The 18,827-nt window shown below is 33.7% G+C and overlaps 3 protein-coding genes and 1 long non-coding RNA gene across 5 annotated transcripts; 1 reads left to right on the top strand and 3 right to left on the bottom strand.

Moving 5' to 3' along the window:
• Positions 1 to 4,240: 4,240 nt before the first annotated feature.
• LOC144563505 (protein transport protein Sec61 subunit beta-like) lies at positions 4,241 to 4,549 on the bottom strand. Its single transcript, XM_078312992.1, has one exon. The coding sequence runs from the start codon at positions 4,547 to 4,549 to the stop codon at positions 4,310 to 4,312; it is 240 nt and encodes a 79-aa protein (XP_078169118.1). The 3' UTR covers positions 4,241 to 4,309.
• Positions 4,550 to 4,647: 98 nt separating this feature from the next.
• Positions 4,648 to 5,044, bottom strand: LOC144563506 (uncharacterized). Its single transcript, XR_013514369.1, has 2 exons — positions 4,912 to 5,044; positions 4,648 to 4,704 (listed from the first exon to the last, which is right to left on the bottom strand). It is a non-coding gene; the product is annotated as an uncharacterized LOC144563506 (long non-coding RNA).
• A 265-nt stretch (positions 5,045 to 5,309) lies between these two features.
• On the top strand, positions 5,310 to 8,706 carry LOC144563289 (uncharacterized). Of its 2 annotated transcripts, none has more exons than XM_078312739.1 (5): positions 5,310 to 5,536; positions 5,640 to 5,747; positions 7,255 to 7,422; positions 7,969 to 8,082; positions 8,414 to 8,706. In XM_078312739.1, the coding sequence occupies exons 1-5, from the start codon at positions 5,435 to 5,437 to the stop codon at positions 8,462 to 8,464; spliced, it is 543 nt and encodes a 180-aa protein (XP_078168865.1). In that variant the 5' UTR covers positions 5,310 to 5,434; the 3' UTR covers positions 8,465 to 8,706. The 2 variants fall into 2 exon arrangements, with proteins under 2 accessions (XP_078168865.1, XP_078168866.1); XM_078312740.1 differs by lacking the exon at positions 8,414 to 8,706 and adding an exon at positions 8,160 to 8,292 and having other exon boundaries at positions 7,969 to 8,111.
• Positions 8,707 to 15,109: 6,403 nt separating this feature from the next.
• Positions 15,110 to 17,750, bottom strand: LOC144562670 (uncharacterized). Its single transcript, XM_078311893.1, has 5 exons — positions 17,548 to 17,750; positions 17,344 to 17,451; positions 16,245 to 16,412; positions 15,780 to 15,875; positions 15,110 to 15,434 (listed from the first exon to the last, which is right to left on the bottom strand). Exons 1-5 carry the CDS (start codon positions 17,647 to 17,649, stop codon positions 15,408 to 15,410), a joined length of 501 nt encoding a protein of 166 aa, XP_078168019.1. The 5' UTR covers positions 17,650 to 17,750; the 3' UTR covers positions 15,110 to 15,407.
• Positions 17,751 to 18,827: the final 1,077 nt, after the last annotated feature.

Genomic DNA, 18,827 nt, shown 5'->3' with positions numbered 1-18,827 from the left:
TTCCTTTGCCCATTTTCGTGGAATTTCACCCCGTTTTCAAACCCGATCAAATCCCCGTATACTTAAACAATTACTCCCCATTCACTGGACCCTTTTAATGACATTAAATGCAATTTCAACATTTAAATCATAACAACTATTTAAAACATACCGTTAGGGTTTTATAACATAATACGGTTCGATAATAACCTATACATCAAAATAACCGACTACGGGTTCAACTACACATTCAAAATGGACATAAAAGGGTTTGGCATAACCTATTAGCCCGGCCTAAACTCACGTGTCGAGCCCGAGTCCCACTTCACTCGCGTTTACCTGCACATATCAATTCAAAGGGAAAAATTCCCCGAGGGGAGGGGGTGAGAAAACCTGTCATCCGTTTTCTCAGTGCGGAATTTAAAGGGCTACTGGATTTGTGCGAAATCCATCACCAGAACTAAATACACTAGCAATAGGGCATCTATTTATTCATTTACCAGTAATAATAAATGCACATGTACCGGGAATAGATTCAAACGGATTTCAATTCACATCTCATCAACATCAATCAACGAATTTTCCAGAAAGATTTGGTTTCACAGATATAATATATATAAGTCTGGTTATGAGGTACAGATATCAACTATCGATCACCTCCGGCTTAACAGTTCTATTTTCTGGTTTCAAGTCATACAATCTCATCAATTCATCACTTAAAATAAACACGGGCATATTCCGCGAATATGCAACAGAATATCACTTTTCTCAAAAAGAAATCACTGACACTTTCCCTGAATCACTGAACCACAGTTCTACCTAAAATTACACTGCACTTCCCTTACCCAACCGGTACTGGGTTCACTAGGGCCATTCTCCAGATGCGCATAAGGGTCCTGGATGAAAGTCTAGTAGCTAGCTAGACTTTCCACTATGATACACTGTTCACTTCACACAATCAATCCAAGTCATACTGTGGTTCCACTCACTTATTCAAAACGACAGATCACAATCGATAAACCGTACCAACATGAGAATCATAACAGTTATACAATTCAATTTCACTAATATCACAATTAATGCAATGCGGCAACAAATGCTTTCAATCAGAGATTCAACATGCTATGCACAGTTTATTTAAATCAAGCAATCAACATAATATAATAATATGCACCGTTATTTAGTTCTACGAATAAACCCCAAAACAGATCCCGTGAACCCCCGCACCTGGTTACGTAGGGCACGTAGAGGGTCCGCGATCTCGCGACTCGGTAAGCTCGTCAATCCCGCTAGCCGTGCTCGTTAGGATCTATACATAGGTCAATTTATTAAATTTCGGCATTTTTACAATTTAAACCCTCAAATCAATTTTTTTAGGAAAAATCCGTAAATTGGAATTTGGTTGCACTTTGGAACACGGAATCAGTCAATTTACACTATATAAACAACAAAGGCACGGAATAATCAATTTGGTACGATTCTACGGGTTTTCACCGAAACCCTAAAAACACGGAATCGAGAAATGAGAGAGAAATAGAAACGGAAATTACCAATGGAACGGATGGATGTGCGAGATTTGAGCTCCTCTTCTTAAATCTCGGTTTTCGGGCAAAACGGTCACCGGGGTGTCTCTCTCTCACTCTCTCTCTCTCTCTCTCGTTCTTTCTCTCTTGGCGGAAACAAAGGAAAAGAAGAAGAAAAGGAAAGGGTGGGGGCGCAGGAAAGGAAAGGAAGGAGGGGAAGAAAAGAATGACAAGGGGCCCCACTTGTAAGTGGTATTTTTTGCAAAATAAACCCCCCACTTGTTCGATATTGATTAAATGATTTATATAACACCTATTGCTCCTCTTTCTTAACACAATTAATCGTATAATTATTGTTCACCATCCACGTCACTAATTTAATATATACGTATATATATATTATTCGATTTAACCACTTATTATTTTAATTCAATCTGAATTTTAAAAGTTCACGGTGTTACAAATATAATTCATACATTGTAACAAATTAAATTATTTTTTTTCAACTATTATTTTTCTTATTAGAAAAGGTACATAAAAGATATATAATCTGGACAACAATTATTTTTCTAATGTTAAATTTATTTTGTCATTACAAATATATACTTTACCTACGAAATATCAACACTCATAAATTCAAATATAAATAACTCATCAAGTAAAAATCTTTTTGAGGTGTTGAATACGAATTTAAATAAAGATTTATCAATCGAAATCGAAAATTGTAGCATTGCTATAGACTTTTTTTTGGAAAACTGTAAGACGTTAAACATTGTATATATCAGCAGATCAGAGTATATCACGTCGTAGGTTCTGGAAATGAAATCTAATTTTCCTCTTTCTTTATTGTAAAAAAAGTTTAATTGAAACCATAACATTCCTAAAGCAAAAGAAAAAATAAACTTTCTATATTTCAAATTATCAATAGGTGCTTTTCATTTTTCTAATATACGTTGTTCAATGTAATGGAACCTTTTTTTTTCTTAATATAAATGTGGGCAAGACTCTCATTTTTACTCAAAAAATCTTTGACGAGAAAAGTGGAGTTTTGGGAAAACCTCTAAATGGGTTAACGGATATCTGTCAAATCAAAATTTGCGGACACAGATAATTATATGTATCTGAATTCGTATTCATTTCTGAAATTAAAATTGTATCTGTATCCGTATCTATATCTATATAAATTATATCCGTATCTGCATCCGCAAATTATCCGTATCTAACTATTCAAATCTGCAAAAATCTAGATACGGATTTGGATCTAATGGATAATATCCGTTCTTTTTGCACCCCTACCCGAGGCACGGATGCGTACTGAAATTATAAGTCGTATCGAAAGTATAAGGAGAGGCAAAGGTCAGTCAAAATTGACGTAAAAGGAAACAGTAAAATGGGACTTGAATTAATGTAATTTATTCAAAGAGATAGTTTCAGACAAGAGCGCGTAAAAGTTAACATTTTGTGGTCAAAGACATAGGACTTGGGAGTGTAGCCCTTACGATTTATATTGTAGACATAATATAGCTAGTATTATTATAGTACTATTACAATTATTATTGACATTATTATTATATTTTTACTATTGTTATTGTTGTTGTTGTTGTTATTATTATTATTATTATTATTATTATTATTTTAGTTTTGGGACTTCGTTTAATTTTCATTTGTATTCCATCACAATTGTTTGAGACTAAAGACTTAAAGACTTAATTGTTGTTGTTAATAAACTTTTTTATTTAAATATAGTAAAAATTCTAAAATATATGTTGATGATTATTTTTAACGTTTGAAGACAATACATAAGTCTCCCAGTCTCCCTCGTACTCTTTTCTAGACCTTTGACTTGAAATTTTGAATGCATTTCCCTGCAACAGGAAATATAAAAATATATGTAATTTAACCAATTTCACCTAAAATTAACCTTGGTATTATCACGTGATTTGGAATAACTGGATCGGTTTCTTTTTTAAAGGAAATAATCAGATCTTTTCATAGGCAGATGAACCTGGGCGTACAATTTTTATTGATTTTTTGAGGAAAATTTTATTGATCTTGTTAGAAAAGTATAACAGCGAAAGCGAGCTGTTTTGTTTTTGAGGTTTTTGTGAGAGCTTGACCTCTGATGTTTTCTCAAAAGAATAAAAAAAATGATCTAGATGTTCAAAACAACATCACCAATTGACTTCATATCCGAAATTCCAACATATTTATAATTTTGTGTATCCATAATGACAAATGAATAGTTTGAATTTAGTTTGGCAGAATAAAAAAATTCATAATTTAGAAACAATTTGAATATAATTCGAAAATAATTTGATACCATAAGAAAGCAAAAAAAAAAACCCCAAGAAACCCTCACAACAGAAATTGCATTTTTTTTACTATTTTATTTGCGAATAATTCACGTAACAAGCACAATTGTGAATCTTACGAACATAATCCTATTCAATTGAACCACATTTGTGGAAAATTGATTCTTTTGAATAAATCGATCTCTATAATATTCCAAATTCTAGTACATAAAACCCGCATGCTTTATTTGATTACATTCCCTGTTGTGTATCTACCAAAAAATGTTCCGAATTCTAGTAAATATTCCGATTTACCAAATTAGGCTGAGAAAAATATATTCTCAAAGTTAAGCAAAATCATAGGTAACAAACTCCTTGTCAATATCAATTTCAATCTATCCCAATTCCCAACCCTTGCTCAAAACTAGAACTCTGGTCAAGAAAGCATTCAACAAAACTTGAAATATATTATTAGTTTACTTCTTACCCTCCAAAAATCAAATAAACAGCACTAGTCTAGCGGTAAAGCTTGCCGAACACATGAAGAACAGCAACAATGGCAATAAAGCCGATGCTCATAATGAGGACCGTGTTAGGCGACATCTTGCGCCCAGCGGTCTCGTCTGCGTAAAACTGGAGCATGGTGCTCGCACCACTGGCTGACGTGCCGGACCCACCGCCAGTTGTCCTGCGCCTGCGCATGCCTGCTGTGGCTGCTGCACTCCCCCTAGCTGGCGCTTCTCCATTGGCTACCATCTTTCCCTTCGATTAATTCTTTTTTGTCTGAAAAGGAAAAATAGATTTGAAAACACAAAAGAAAAAGATTGCAATAGCAGTAAACAGCTAGAGTATGCCTAATTCTAATCAACAATAATCCAGAAATCTCCTCGATCTATAAACTAGTGACAGATCTGGCGAAAATATGCAAAATAAACTACAATATAATTAGAAAACAAGAAATAGGAACATGCACAACAATGACTGAAACTAAATTGAAATATGCATACGATATCGAATAAAAGTAATTACTCGAATACAAGGGACATTAGGCACCAAATTAGATGACCGGATCTAAAATCAAAACCCTACAGTGAGAGAGAGAGAGAGAGAGAGCGTACCGCGCTAAATAGAATAATCAGATCAAGGAGAGATTGGAGTTGTAGAAGAAAGAATCGAAACAAATTGAGACGCAAACGTCGAGGAGGAGATTGCCTACGGGTTTTCTCTCAGGCAAATAAAAAAGGAAGATTGGGACGAGATGGGGCTATTTTGAATGGCGGTTTTAGATATAAGAATAGATTGTTCGTTGGATTCCGATCGTACAGTTCTTGTTCGCTCCATGACGTGTCAAATGAGATCTGACGGTCAGCATTCTCCAAAATCTCACTCAATCTTACCCGTAACCGTTTGACAGAGATTTGCTACACGGAATTCTACACCGCATGAGAAACAGAAAGCAAAAAAAACTTCTTTTTGTATGCAAACACCCAAAAGCACTTCGCTCTCTCCCTCACACCGGACTGGTTCCTTTATTTTCCTCCTCGATCTCCAAAGCCCTCTCATTTCGCATTTTGCATTTCGCGTTCTACTCCATCTCTCTCGGCTTCTTAAAACGCTAAACCTTAATCGAATTATAAAGAAATGGTGTATGTTGCGCTTTTCATCACGGCGGAGCTCGAGGGACTCACCAACCTCCAGCCACGCAATGGTTTCGACGACCCCGATCATCCGTACTTATTCAAGGTATGCGTAGATCTGGTTTTTCTGCTTTGATTCTTTCTTTTTAATCTTGTATGTATCCATCAAGTCTTTTTAGTTCTGATTCTACATTTTTATTGTGAAACAGCTTAAGTGTGAGAACTGCGGGGAAATAAGCAAGAAACCTTCTTGCGTAAGCCTGTCAGAACAGGTGCCTCTTCCAAATGGAAGAGGGACCGTGCAAATGATTCAGAAGGTATATTAGACTCTTTTTTTTCTATGTATGCATCTATTTTCTTTCCAATTTTATATCTATTTCCTCGTACACTAGAAACAGGACATTCTGTGTCTTAGTACTGGATCCAAATTAGCTTTATTTTATCCTTAGCAGTTAGTAGGAATTGTTGCTTTGATTCACTCTCTTTCTTTTTAGGTCTGTCAAGTCAGATTGACTAACATTTTAAGGGTAGGATAACAATGAATTAATTTATAACACTAAAAAAACAAAAACAAAAATGAATTAATTTAATAATCTTGAGAATCGTCAAATATAACTTGCCACTATTAAATCCAACATTTAGAATGTAATCTCTATTATTCATATGTCATGCAAATAAAACGATGAAATTTGATGCAACGACTTTTATCATTAATCAAACGGTTTTAACATTTACAACAGTTCACATTGGACAGTTTTCAATGAGATATGAAATGACACTCAAAATTAAATGAGTACTAACACATAACCAATCAATAGAGGAAATGCCGAAATTTTTAAATATACCATACTTTCAAAAAAAATAAACCAAACAACCACAACTTCTGAAAATTTCGATTTTTGACATGGCCGCATCCCCCAGGTGTGGCCACCTCCTTTTGGGCCGCATCTAGGGGATGCGGCCACCCTGTTTTTTTTTTCCATTCAAATTGAACTGCACAAAGAAGAGAAAAAAGCAAAAAAAAAAAAAAAAAAAAAAGGTGGTCGCATTTTGGGAATGCGGCCATGTCAAAATTCGAAATTTTGAGAGAAAGTGGTGGTTTGGTTTTTTTTTTTTTGTATAATGGTATATTTAAAAATTTCGGGAGGAAATGGGATGTATATATGTCCCTTTTTTCAACTATCAACTTATCAAGTTAATTCATTCAATGAATTCCTACCCATTTTTCCATGTTCAATTTATAGCAATACTTTTTTTCTGTTATTTTTTTTTTTTGAAGGTTGGTGGAATGCCAACAATTGTATTGATAAAAAAGTTTAATTACAAAGTTCCTATTCTATATGTAATTACAATATATGAAAAACACATAAAATGGCTCACACCGAGTTCATCCACTGATAAATCTCTAAAGCCGTTGAATTTATTAACTAAAGCACTTTTTTTTTCTGTTAAAAATAAAGAATTACTTTTATGTGTGTAGAGTTCTAGAATAATGGCATAGAGAGGGGTTCTTTAGGCAGATAGAAAACTTTTATTACTAGATTTTTCGTAGACTAATTACATTTTTAGTTGTATTTGCTTCTAAATTAAGGTTATATAATGTCCTTCTTTAAGACTATGAACTAATGCAGTCATGCTGTCTATTTTGTCATAATTTACTTTTACGTTCTTTTAGGATTCATACTAAATTACTAATACTAAATGAGGTTGGTCTTCTGATATTTGTAAATTATATGTAATTATGTAAAAAATTGTCCCTTGTCCTTGAGCTGATAGCCTGATATGGATCTCTGTTTCCAATTTGTGAATTATATTTTGTTTTAGTGCAAGCTGTGTGACAGAGAAGGAACAGTTGAGATAATCTCTGGCCAGGGCAAACCATTGACTGAATTTCATGGGCAAAACCATCAGCATGTACAACTTGTGATATTTGACTGCCATGGGTTGTCACCTGTTGAGTTCTCCTTCGGTGGTCAATGGAAAGCTGAATCTGTACTTCTTTTACTTGAAATATTTTCTCTTTCATTTAATCGTATATGATGCTTAATGACCTGCTTGTATGAATTGGATTTATATATACTTGATCCGTTCCTAACAAGTAGGGAATACTCTTGAATCTTATGGCATTCATTACATGCATATTTTTACCCTTTACATTTTAGCTCTGCATTTACCACAAATTAATAACAAACAATGAAACAACTGTTTGTAGTTTTTGGTTAATTGATCTATTTAAGGAGAACTTTGTTTTATATATACAATCTTCTAATATCCTTTATTCAGTGAGTAGATCCATTTTGTCTTATCACTATATTATTTCTGAGAATGAAATGTTCTCTCCGCATTAATGTGCGCACGTCATTCATGCTATTTTTAAGTTCTCAAACATTGTTGGAATTAAATGACAAAATGACCTATCAGCCAGAATGAATACTGTTCTTTCGAATCATTTCTTAGAGCTGAACTTATTCTTGTATTTCAAATATCATTTGGGCATTTACTGAACCTGGCACTTATTTTATGTGCTCTTGCTCTCAGACAAGAAGTAAGACAACATTTGAGATAGATTTGTCTAGAGGGGAGTTTGCTGATTACGATGAGGATGGTAACTGTGCTGTTTCTGTCTCCAACCTTAGGTCCTTCTTCAGAGTGGTACACTTTTCACTCATTATTATTGTTTGGTCCCATTTTATGCTGGTTAAATGGATTTAGTTATCTTCTGAGCATAGGATGAACTAGCTCAAAATATCCCTGGTTGGTTATTATATGTTGGTACATTTTCTTAATTACAACACAAATCATAGTGGATTCGGTGAATTGCATGACATTTTCAGAATTGATTTGCTGCCTTTTCCTGCCATTGGTAAATTGAATTTCTTTTGAAGTGTGTTCACAGAACTAAATGTTCCTTCATGTTAAATTGCATTTTATTGTTTAATATTCTCGGCAGTAATTTCTTCTAATTCCTTGATATATATGATAGGTGAACAAGTTATGTTCAAATTGGTGCCGTCCATCAGTAACTTACAGGTGAGAGCATTTGAGATGCTAAGGAGAATTATAAACCTTTCTACTTGACACACATCTATTAGGGTTGCAGTTGTATATATGTTACACTACATTGTCCACCAAAAAATTCCTTGTTTTTGCCGGTAATTCTGCTTTGTCAGCCTTGGTGCTAAATGTTTCAAACTGAATATGTTTTTGCGTGTGTATGAAACCAGTGCTGCACTGGTGGTACTTGAGGTATCTTAATCGGAGGCTTTCAGTGAAAAATACTTGTTTTGTTTCTCTTCGACCATCTTAATTTGAAATTAGTAATTACTTTGTTTTGGATGTGATTATGTGTGCTGAAGTTTGCAAAAATTTGAGTGTGTTGAGATGCATGGTGGTGATAGAAACCTGTGGGATTTCAGAGCTGAATATAGTCTTATTTAGAACCTGTTCGGGTGTTTTTTCTTATAAATCTGTTCGGGTGTTTTTTTTTTATAACAAGGGATAAAATTGGTTTCCTACATATAAATTGCTAAACGATCGCCCATGGAAAACATAAAATCTACTCGGACCTTTCAAACTTAATTTATACAATATTATAAATCTACTCGGACCACCCAAATCCAGTAATTTTATACCTATCTAAAAATATATAAAATTTGTTCTCCAAGCACAATTTAATATAAGAGATTATGTTGAACAATTCAGATCAATTGTCTAAACTTTAAAAACGAAAATACAAAATGTGTAACATGATGTGTAACATGATGTATAGGACATAAAAAACACAAGGCATTGTAACCACCCTCTATATTCTTTGAAAATTTAATTTTAAAAACTTGACTCGGTCCTGGACTCGGCTCGGCCCGAACTCAGCTCGATCCAAAACTCGGCCCGTGGCCCGTGAGTTATGAATAAGTCACTGATTTTCATTTAATTTATATGTAGCGATAAACAATAAAAACTCGGCTCCTGGCTTATATGTAGCGATAAACAATAAAAATAGCTGCTTGATTGAAGGGCTGAAGGCTGCGTGACTTTAACTTTTCACAGCACAATAAAAATTAACTAATAACTTCTCCATAATTCAGCAATCTTCACATTACAAATCAAATGTTAATTAAAATCCATGAGAATCAACATGCTCAAATTTCCTAATATGTGCCCCTAAACTCAAATCCCAAGAAGCAAACAATTTAAATCACATAAATGTAACAGTAAAGAAAATAAACAAAAACATAAAAAAACTTGAAAACAGTGAAGAGCAAAAGTTCCTTGGACCATTTCTGACATCTAATTCAACTCAAGCATAGTGCAAACTTTTCAGAAGGATTCTGATAGTATCAAACATAGCCCCAAACTGAAGAGAAAAACATTGAAAAAAACTCAATTCCAGCTCTGGAATATGAACGGGAAGCTACCAGTTCATGATGACTTGCCAAATCCTCTTCAAGAAACAAAATTGGTATCACACCTAGTAGAGCCAAGACCTACATCGAATTAGATGTGTGATTGTGAGTGCCTATTAAAATTCACTTTTTTTCAATATACTATCAATTACATGGGCATGAAAGTAGGTACCAGTACCAATTTATGCTAAAACTAAGAATAAACCTACAGAGCCTCTTTAACCCAGCAACCTTTATTTCAACTGCATCAGAGCCTCAGAGGTGGATAGAAGAACAACAGAAGGTGTAAAAAAGCATTGGAAGCTGAATAAGAAGGTGCATAGGTTTAGAGAGCATTGATTTCTCAGTTTTTACGGTAATTGGGATGGTGGTAGTAGGGAAGCCACCAGAAGGGAGGGGGATGGGCACTCTACTGTTTTGAACGGTTGACAGGATCTCTCTCTCTCTCTCTCTATATAGGGAGAGAATAATATATATATGGAATATGCTAGCATGCTATGCATAGCATAGAGTCCCTCCATGCAACGCATTGGATTTTGACTTTTCAAAATCTTAACGGTCGATCCGAACCGTTCATCTTGTTCTCCATATTAATATGTGTTTGGGGACCAAATTTTACATTTTTTGGAATTTCTTTACTATTTCTTTAGATTTATTGAAAATCGCTGTTTTTTTATGGTCCAGATTTGCTGAAAACAGCGATTTTCAATAAATCTAAAGAAATAGTAAAGAAATTCCAAAAAATGTAAAATTTGGTTCCCAAACACATATTAATATGGAGAACAAGATGAACGGTTCGGATCGACCGTTAGGATTTTGAAAAGTCGAAATCCAAAGCGTTGCATGGAGGGGCTCTATGCTATGCATAGCATGCTAGCATATTCCTATATATATATATATATATATATATATATCAGTTATAGCTATTATATACTATCTGTACCTGTTATCAATCATATAGAACTTTTATGTAAATAGATCCAATACTGAAAGTGTTGGTATTAAATCATGACATCGTTTAATTAGAACATCAAACCATGATATAAATGAGACCTATAAAACAATTTTAGCTACAAAGCATGAAATTTAAACGAGTCATTCAGAATTCTGAAATGCCAGAATGCATCAGAAATAAATAGAGCAATGGGGGGGCACCTGTAAAAGGGTAAGTTGAGCGCAGAGAGTAGTAGCCTCGGTCTGAAGGGTTAGCACCTTCCCCTCCAATTCACTTGTGTACTTTATATTTCTTTCTTTTGACCGAGCAGCTAACAGTCTACTAGTATCGTGCCCGTGCGTTGCAACGGGACATTATAAAATTGAATAGAATATGAAGAGACCTTTTTATTTGACATTCATAAAAAAAATTTAAAAATTTAAATGAAAATAAAAGACACAAATAAAAAAATACAAATAATAAATAACAATAAAAACAACAACAAATTAAAAAAAAAAATCAAATATAACATGAAAAAAAAATCTTGAAGTATCATTGCAATTTAATATCTAATTTTCTCCACAAGCAAGATAAGTCATTAAATGATTTAGAGGAGAAATGATCTGGACAAAATTAAAAAAAATATATGATTAAATAATTCAAATAAAGATTTTCTCTATATATATATTCTTGATGGAAATTATTTTAACAATGAAAATTTCTCTATATATCATTTTTCTAAACGAAAGTTCTAGATATTCTTCATTTTCTCTGCAGATCGGAAAGATATAATTATTCATACTAGCACAAAATCTTTTATTCATCTATTCACAAAGATATAGTAGTCCTAAACAAAATCTGAAAAATATATGATTGTTTCAATTTTCATTATCGAAACTATAAAATAGATGTCTTCAATCAAAAGAATGCAGATTATGTGATTAGACGGCTAATATTCAATTCAAAAATTAATCTTTCAATCTCAGCTGTTGACGGATCAGGACAACTACATACATAATATAAGAATGGAGATAAGTAAAATTAAATTAATTACTATACGATTCTTATGTATTAATAAATAATTGTTTGCTATTTCTGCATCTCTCTGGTGATGACCATATGAGTCTATGACTTAATTTCTAGACATTTTTTTCCTCAAAAGAAAAAAGATCAAACAAAATCTCTACCAAACCACCCATAAAAGGTTCACTACCATTCCCCATGATTCTGATTCAGTAGCCTTTTTAAATTTTATATATAATTTATTTTATTCCTCCTTTAAACATCTTTCGGATTCTCCACATGATATTTTTGGTGATTAAATTTCACAACTGTATTCACTTTGCATTAAATAATAGGATCATGATGATAAATATTGTATATACATAATACATTGCAATTTAATACAACATAAAGAGAATGTGAAGTTGTTAACTGAGATTTTTTGCATATTAACCCCTGACACTTTCCATATTTTTTAGTTCATATGATATAAATTATGAAAAATTTCAATTATTAACTTCCTCATTATGACCATATTCACATCTTCATGCATAATTTATAATTTACATTTATAATAGCGCTTCGTGTGAAAGTTTGTTTATATGTTCGAAACTCAATTAGCGAATCAAATTAAATATCTTCAATTGAGAGACTCGATTCCAATTTTTATCTAAATAAACTAAATATTTGAACAAAGAATACTTAATTTCTCTGAACATGTTATCTCTCTCACATAATATAATTTATGGCGGATTTAAGGAAGCAAGGATGGTATGCTCCCCCAATAAGGAAATAATTTAATTGGAATAATATAAGATAGCTGTGTAAGGAGAAATAAGGAAACAAATTGCTAAGGATTTATTCTATTTTAATGTGATAAACCATGTAACAGTCTGTGTGGCAAGCATGTTTTTAATTAAATGTAAACTTCTACACATAAAATAGATGTACATAATCAAAAGAAGACATATTAAGTGATTGGAGGGTTGATATTCAATTCGAAAATTCATCTTTCAATCTCAACTGTTAGCGGATCAGGACAACTACGTGCATAATATAAGAATGGAGATTTGCAAGAATCCTAAAAATACAGCCAATTTAATTTAGCAATTAAAACTATATGATTCATAAACTCTTTAAGTTTTCACGTCATACCTAGGTTTATCCAGAAAATCTGCTTGGTGTCGGTATAAATATCAACAGACGATGAAACAGTAGCAGCTGATGCCCTAATTCTCTTTCATAATACATGGAAGTTAACAACATAGTCATAAGCTCTAAGTTAGGCACAGCAACTCAGCAAGGTCTATAGTACCAGTATCATGGTACCAGTTCATGTGAAAAGTTTATGAAATGAGCCCCCAGAACATAAGAAACCCTGAATTAGATAGAAAGACCAGATAAGAAAAGCAATTACATCATAATTCAATCCTTCATAAAAAGAAGTCAAAGCCATAGCTACGATAATCTACAAAACCTTAATAAATAAAGTAAATTAAAAGTACCAGTATCATGGTGCCAGCGCCTTCAGCAAGACGTTTAGGATCAATCAATGCCAGTTCAGCAAGACATTCAGGTGCCAGCGACTTCTTTACTGTGTAAATTTATATGACTTAAAACTTAAAAGTACCAGTATCACTTCAACAATTAAAGTACCAGTATCATGGTACCAGTTCAATTAAGAAAAACCCACAAAATAAAACCTAATCGTAATTTAACAAAACCCACAAAATAAAATAAGTATCAGTATCATGGTTTTCTATCCAATTTAAACAGCTCAGAGAGAGAGAGAGAGAGAGAGAGAGAGAGAGCACCTGAGAGAAGAGAGGAGATTGAAACTGGAGAGCGACAGAGCGAGAGAGCAGATGGAGACTGAAGAGCGAGAGAGCGACGAAATTGGAGAGCGAGAAAGCGAGCTCAGGTGCGACAGGGAGAAGTGAAGGAAGGAAAGGTTCAGCTCATAGCTCGGCTCGGCTCGGATCAGATCGACTCGGTAAGAGAAACGGAGATTTATTTCGAGTTCGAGCCGAGTTCGGGCCTAGCTCGAATTGAGCTCAGCTCAATTTGACCCATTCAAGAGCCCAGCTCAAAGCCCATGAGCCGGCCCGGCTCATTTAGCAGAAATTGGTAGCTTATACAATTGTAGAATTTGCCAGCCAAATTTTTTAAATTTATGTTGTTCAGATTTAGAGCTTATGAGTGTGTTGTCAGTTGCCCTGATATGGGCACTAACCAATGAAAAGTCTAATCTTTTAAGTTATAGTTCTTTGTTTTGTTGTTACTATGTTTTCTTAGTGCAAGCTGTGTGATAGAGTTGCGACTGGTGCAAATTAAAAGAAAGTTGCGACTGGTGTGACAGAGTTCCGGCTAGGGAAAGCCATTGACCCGTGCTTTAAAAGAAAGTTTGATGTGCTCAAATTATGGTATTTGAATGCCATGGATTAGCACGTGTTGAGTTCTCATTTAATGATAGATGGAAAGCTCAATCAGTTAGTATTACAATTTTCATATATTATACCAATTTATTGTTGGTTTATTCAGTTCTGTTTAGTTGTTGTTTGCTTGGAATCTAGTTTATTAATGAGTTGGCTCTGGATTTTTGAATTAAGCATTGTTGTCTGGAATCTGTGAAAAGACAATTCTATGGGTTGTACTGGTGCAAATTAACCAGAATGCCTATCAAATTGGTTGTCTTTTACCTCCTCATATCCTAAATTTCTTTTTTTTTTTTTAAATTCAGTGGGGCAAATAATTGGACTGGGTTGTCAGACTCTTATCACTTATCAGTGCAGTATTCTTGCATTTTTATGCCATCCTAGTCTACATAATTTTTATGCTTACATTTATTTGTATGTTGTTTTAGAGCAAGAGTTTATGGAAAATAGATTTGTTTTAGAGCAAGACTCTCAAGCAAACATGAATTGAAAGCTATCAAGTCCATTTGAATCAAGAAAAAGAACTATCGTATTTACTTGATAAATGCATCAAGTAAACATGAATTGAAAGCTATCAATTTAATCCGAACCGACAAAGGAGCACGAGGAGAGCAAGATCTTAAAACTATTTGATCTAAGATGCATGACTATGGTTTAAACTATTTGATCGGCAATGTGGAGTAAATATTGCTAGAACATAGGGAGTAAACTTTTATATTATGCTGCTAGATTGATAACAGATTACGAGTAGATTTATTTTTCTGATATAATGAATGTTTGTAAGTGTTTTTTTATAATTTAATCTTGACAGCTACTGTCAAGCTTCTAAAAAAAGAAAAAGAAGAAGAAGAAAAGAAATGCATTGTCCAAGAATAAATCTGCAAAAACAGAGAGCACAAGGAGATAAGAAAGAACTTTTAACTGTCTAACCTAAGATGCATAGAGTACCAGTACATATCTCACGGAATTGTAAAATTGCAGAATACAACTGGAGTGTATATTGTCACTATATTTATTAATCAAAACAGAATATTGACAAAAAAGATTAAGCCAGAAGTTTTATAATAATAGTGAGATATGCTAAACAGAAAATAAGAGACGTTATAAGGAAAGAGGTAAACGCCATGCTAGTATTTTCATGTGCACTGATGTATTGTATGGAGCCCTCGTTATTCACCAAGGATGGACATAGGAATAGTAGGTTTAGTGGCACCTGCATAAGCATTTCACCTACGTACAATACATATTTAAATCATTATTGTCTACACTTTCATGACAAAGAGAATTCCTGTAAGAAATATAACATTTTGGCAACTTAATTTGAAATATGAAGAAGACTACAAGAGAAGACAGAGATGCTGTAAACTTCATTGAAGGAAGCCACAGAAACACAAGCCAAAAAAGGAGGAAAAGAAACTTTAAGCAATTCTATGTTGATAATTTTCTTGATGAAATATCAGCCACCATTACTGACTGAAACAATAATCGTTGACATACTAACAACATCAATTTCAATGACAGTACGTAGTATACTGTACCAGTACTTGGTCTGAAAGAAAGTTAACGAAAGCATACCACTTCGAATTTAGCCTTGAGACCAGTCAAATGAACTCTCTCATCATCACTATGAAATTCCCCTTCTGACAAATCTATTTCCCATAAAGCCTTGCTCTAAAACAATATACAAATAAATGTAAGCATAAAACTTATGACAGACTAGAATGGAATAAAAATTCAAGAATACTGCACTGATAAGAATCTAAGAACATAGTCCAATTATTCCCACACTGAATATAAAGAAAACAAGGAATTTAGGATATGAGGAGGTAAAGGACAAAACCAATTTGGTAGACATTCTGGTTAATTTGCACCAGTACAACCTATAGAATTGTCTTTTTCTCAGATTCCAGACAACAATATGTTTCATTCAAAAATCCAAAGCCAATTCATTAATAAACTAGATTCCAAGCAACATCCACCAAACAGAACTAAATAAACCAACAATAAATTGGTATAACATATGAAAATAGAAATACTAACTGATTGAGCTTTCCATCTATCACCGAATGAGAACTCAACAGGTGCTAATCCATGACATTCAAATACCATAATTTGAGCATATCTACTACTTTCTCCCAAAGCACGGGTCAATGGCTTTCCATGGCCAGAAATCATCTTGACCGTCCCAACTCTATCACACAGCTGGCACTAAGAAAACAAAGAATTATGACTTAAAAGATTAGACTATTCATTGGTTAGTGCCATATTGGGTTGATTGACAACACACTCAATAAGCTCTGAATTTGAACCAATACAACATAAATTTAAAAATTTGGCCGGCAAATTCTACAATAACATACCAATAAAAAGCTATCAAAATTAACATTACTTGTAAGTAGACTATCACAAAATTCAGTATAAAGAATAAATTCAGAACTAATTATTCTACAAAGAAATGCTTGCAGATGGACCAAAAATGCTCTCAAGTAATCTAAGAAGTTAACAAGATATGTAGAGCTCTCAACCATTACTTTTTGCCTAGCACAAAGTTGATTGAAAAGTTATGCACATATCTTCAAGAAAATTATCACACAGTCTCAGAAACAGATTAGGTATTCATACAACATACAAGTGGCTTTTAAAGAAAATTTACCCAAATTGGCCAGAAAAAGAAGACTAACTATCACAGTATTACTTAATCAGAGAAGATAAAAGTACATTTAGTGCACGTTTATAGTAGGCTTCACCTGTTAAATTTAACCCTTATTTTACTTTTTCCTTTTATGTGATTTAACATTTTGAACCCAGATATGCAATGGTCAGGTTTTTGGCTTTGTTATGTCAAGAAAATTCAAGAAATAATAAAAGAAAAAGCTGCTCTGTTTGTAAAGAAAATTCAATAAGTACAAAAGAAACAGCTACCTTTATCCAAAAGACTAAAAAAAATAAAGATAAACTCATCCGTTAATCAATTCCCCGTTTTTATACTTGATCGGATGAGAAACAAGTTTAACTAACAAAGAGAAATCGGATCCAGTGACATATATGCAAAAACAATACTTATATTTCCATTAAATACATAAATGAACTTAGAAATACTGAAGCAATGCATAAATCTGTATGAAATAGAGTAACATACCTTCTGAATCATATTCACTTTTCCTTTTCTATTGGGGGGAGGTATCTCTCGAGAGAGCATCACGCAAGAAAACCTCGGGCCGATTTCCCCACAGTTTTCACACTGGAGCTGTTCATACGAAAGAAATCAAGGATCATGAATTAGAAGAAAAAGCCCCTAAAACAGATCAAAAACAGAAAAGCGTGATATGAGATCTAGACGTACCTTGATGAAATACGGGTGGTTAGGGTCGTCCACTCCGCCACGTGGCTGGAGGCTGTCAAGGCCGATGAGATTTGCCGTGATCTCAAGTCCATAATACACCATCTCGCTTTTCCGGTGGAGAGTTAGCTACAGTTTTGAGGGAGGTGAGTTTGAATAACTGAAGAGGAGCAACGGAGAAGGAAAGAGCTCAGAGAAAGGACAGAGAAACCTTAAAATTAAATTAAATGCTGAGAGAGTGAATGAATGATGTCTTCTCGAGTATTTATAAGCCAAAGATGATGCATTTTGAACTTTGTAACCCCTGCGGTGCACAATTTCGTGCAATGCACGTGTCTCTGTGTAATAGTGAATAAGTGAATTATTCAGATTCGGTACAATTTGATTAAAAATTGGTGATTCGGGAATAATTAGGATATAATTCAGAAATGATTCAGAATTATTCGAATAAAAAATTTAATAAAATTTGTAAAATTTGTAAATTATTCGGATTTAATTCGGTTAAAGTTCGGTCAACCGAATAATTCGACGTTCGATTTGACATCACAAAAAAAAAATTATTTGCGAATCTTGTGACTATGCTTCCTATGAGTTAACTTTCCGAATATTTACCAAAAAAAAAAAAACTTTCCGAATTTGTTTATGATGGAGATTAACTTGGATTTGTGAAAGCTATACTTTGAAACAATATTGTAATTATTAAAAAATTCATAAGAAGTATGTTCCAATTAGGATAAGTAAGAAAAAATTATCAATTAATCAGCAACTAATTAAAAGGAACACGGAAAAATGATATCCATAAAAATATTCATCATTGGTTCATTAGGAGCAGGGGAAAATAAACAATTGCATTTGGAAAATTAAAACTAATTACCATCAAGATTGTATATTCTATTTACAATTGCATGTGCACTTTAATTTTGACCGGAAGGCATCAGATGACAAGCGAAGTAGCATTTCTCCAAAAAAAAGTGGTTGCAAACTGTTCGGCAACACCTCTTAATCCTAGTTAGGATTAAGTCTTAAGGAAGCTTAAGGAACCGATGTCCGGTTGTCTTAATTCATGAGTGATAGCTAAGGTGGCTAAAGGAATGGGTAGAGGTGCCTTAAGACCCGGGCAGAGAATTAAGATCCGGGCAAAAGGAGGCTAAAGGAGGTAATCTTAATCCGTACTAAGGAACCGGTGTTCGGCATAATTAAGCGACTCAGGAAGCTAAAGGAGACTCATTTAGTCTTGAGGAGGCTTAAGGAAGCCTTGCCGAACAACTCCTTTAAGTTGGAAC

This window comes from Carex rostrata, chromosome 12 (genome assembly GCF_964058835.1).
Source record: "Carex rostrata chromosome 12, lpCarRost1.2, whole genome shotgun sequence".
NCBI lineage: Eukaryota > Viridiplantae > Streptophyta > Magnoliopsida > Poales > Cyperaceae > Carex > Carex rostrata.
The sequence above is the reverse complement of the archived record's forward strand: the minus strand, read 5'-3'. Positions and strand labels throughout refer to the sequence as shown.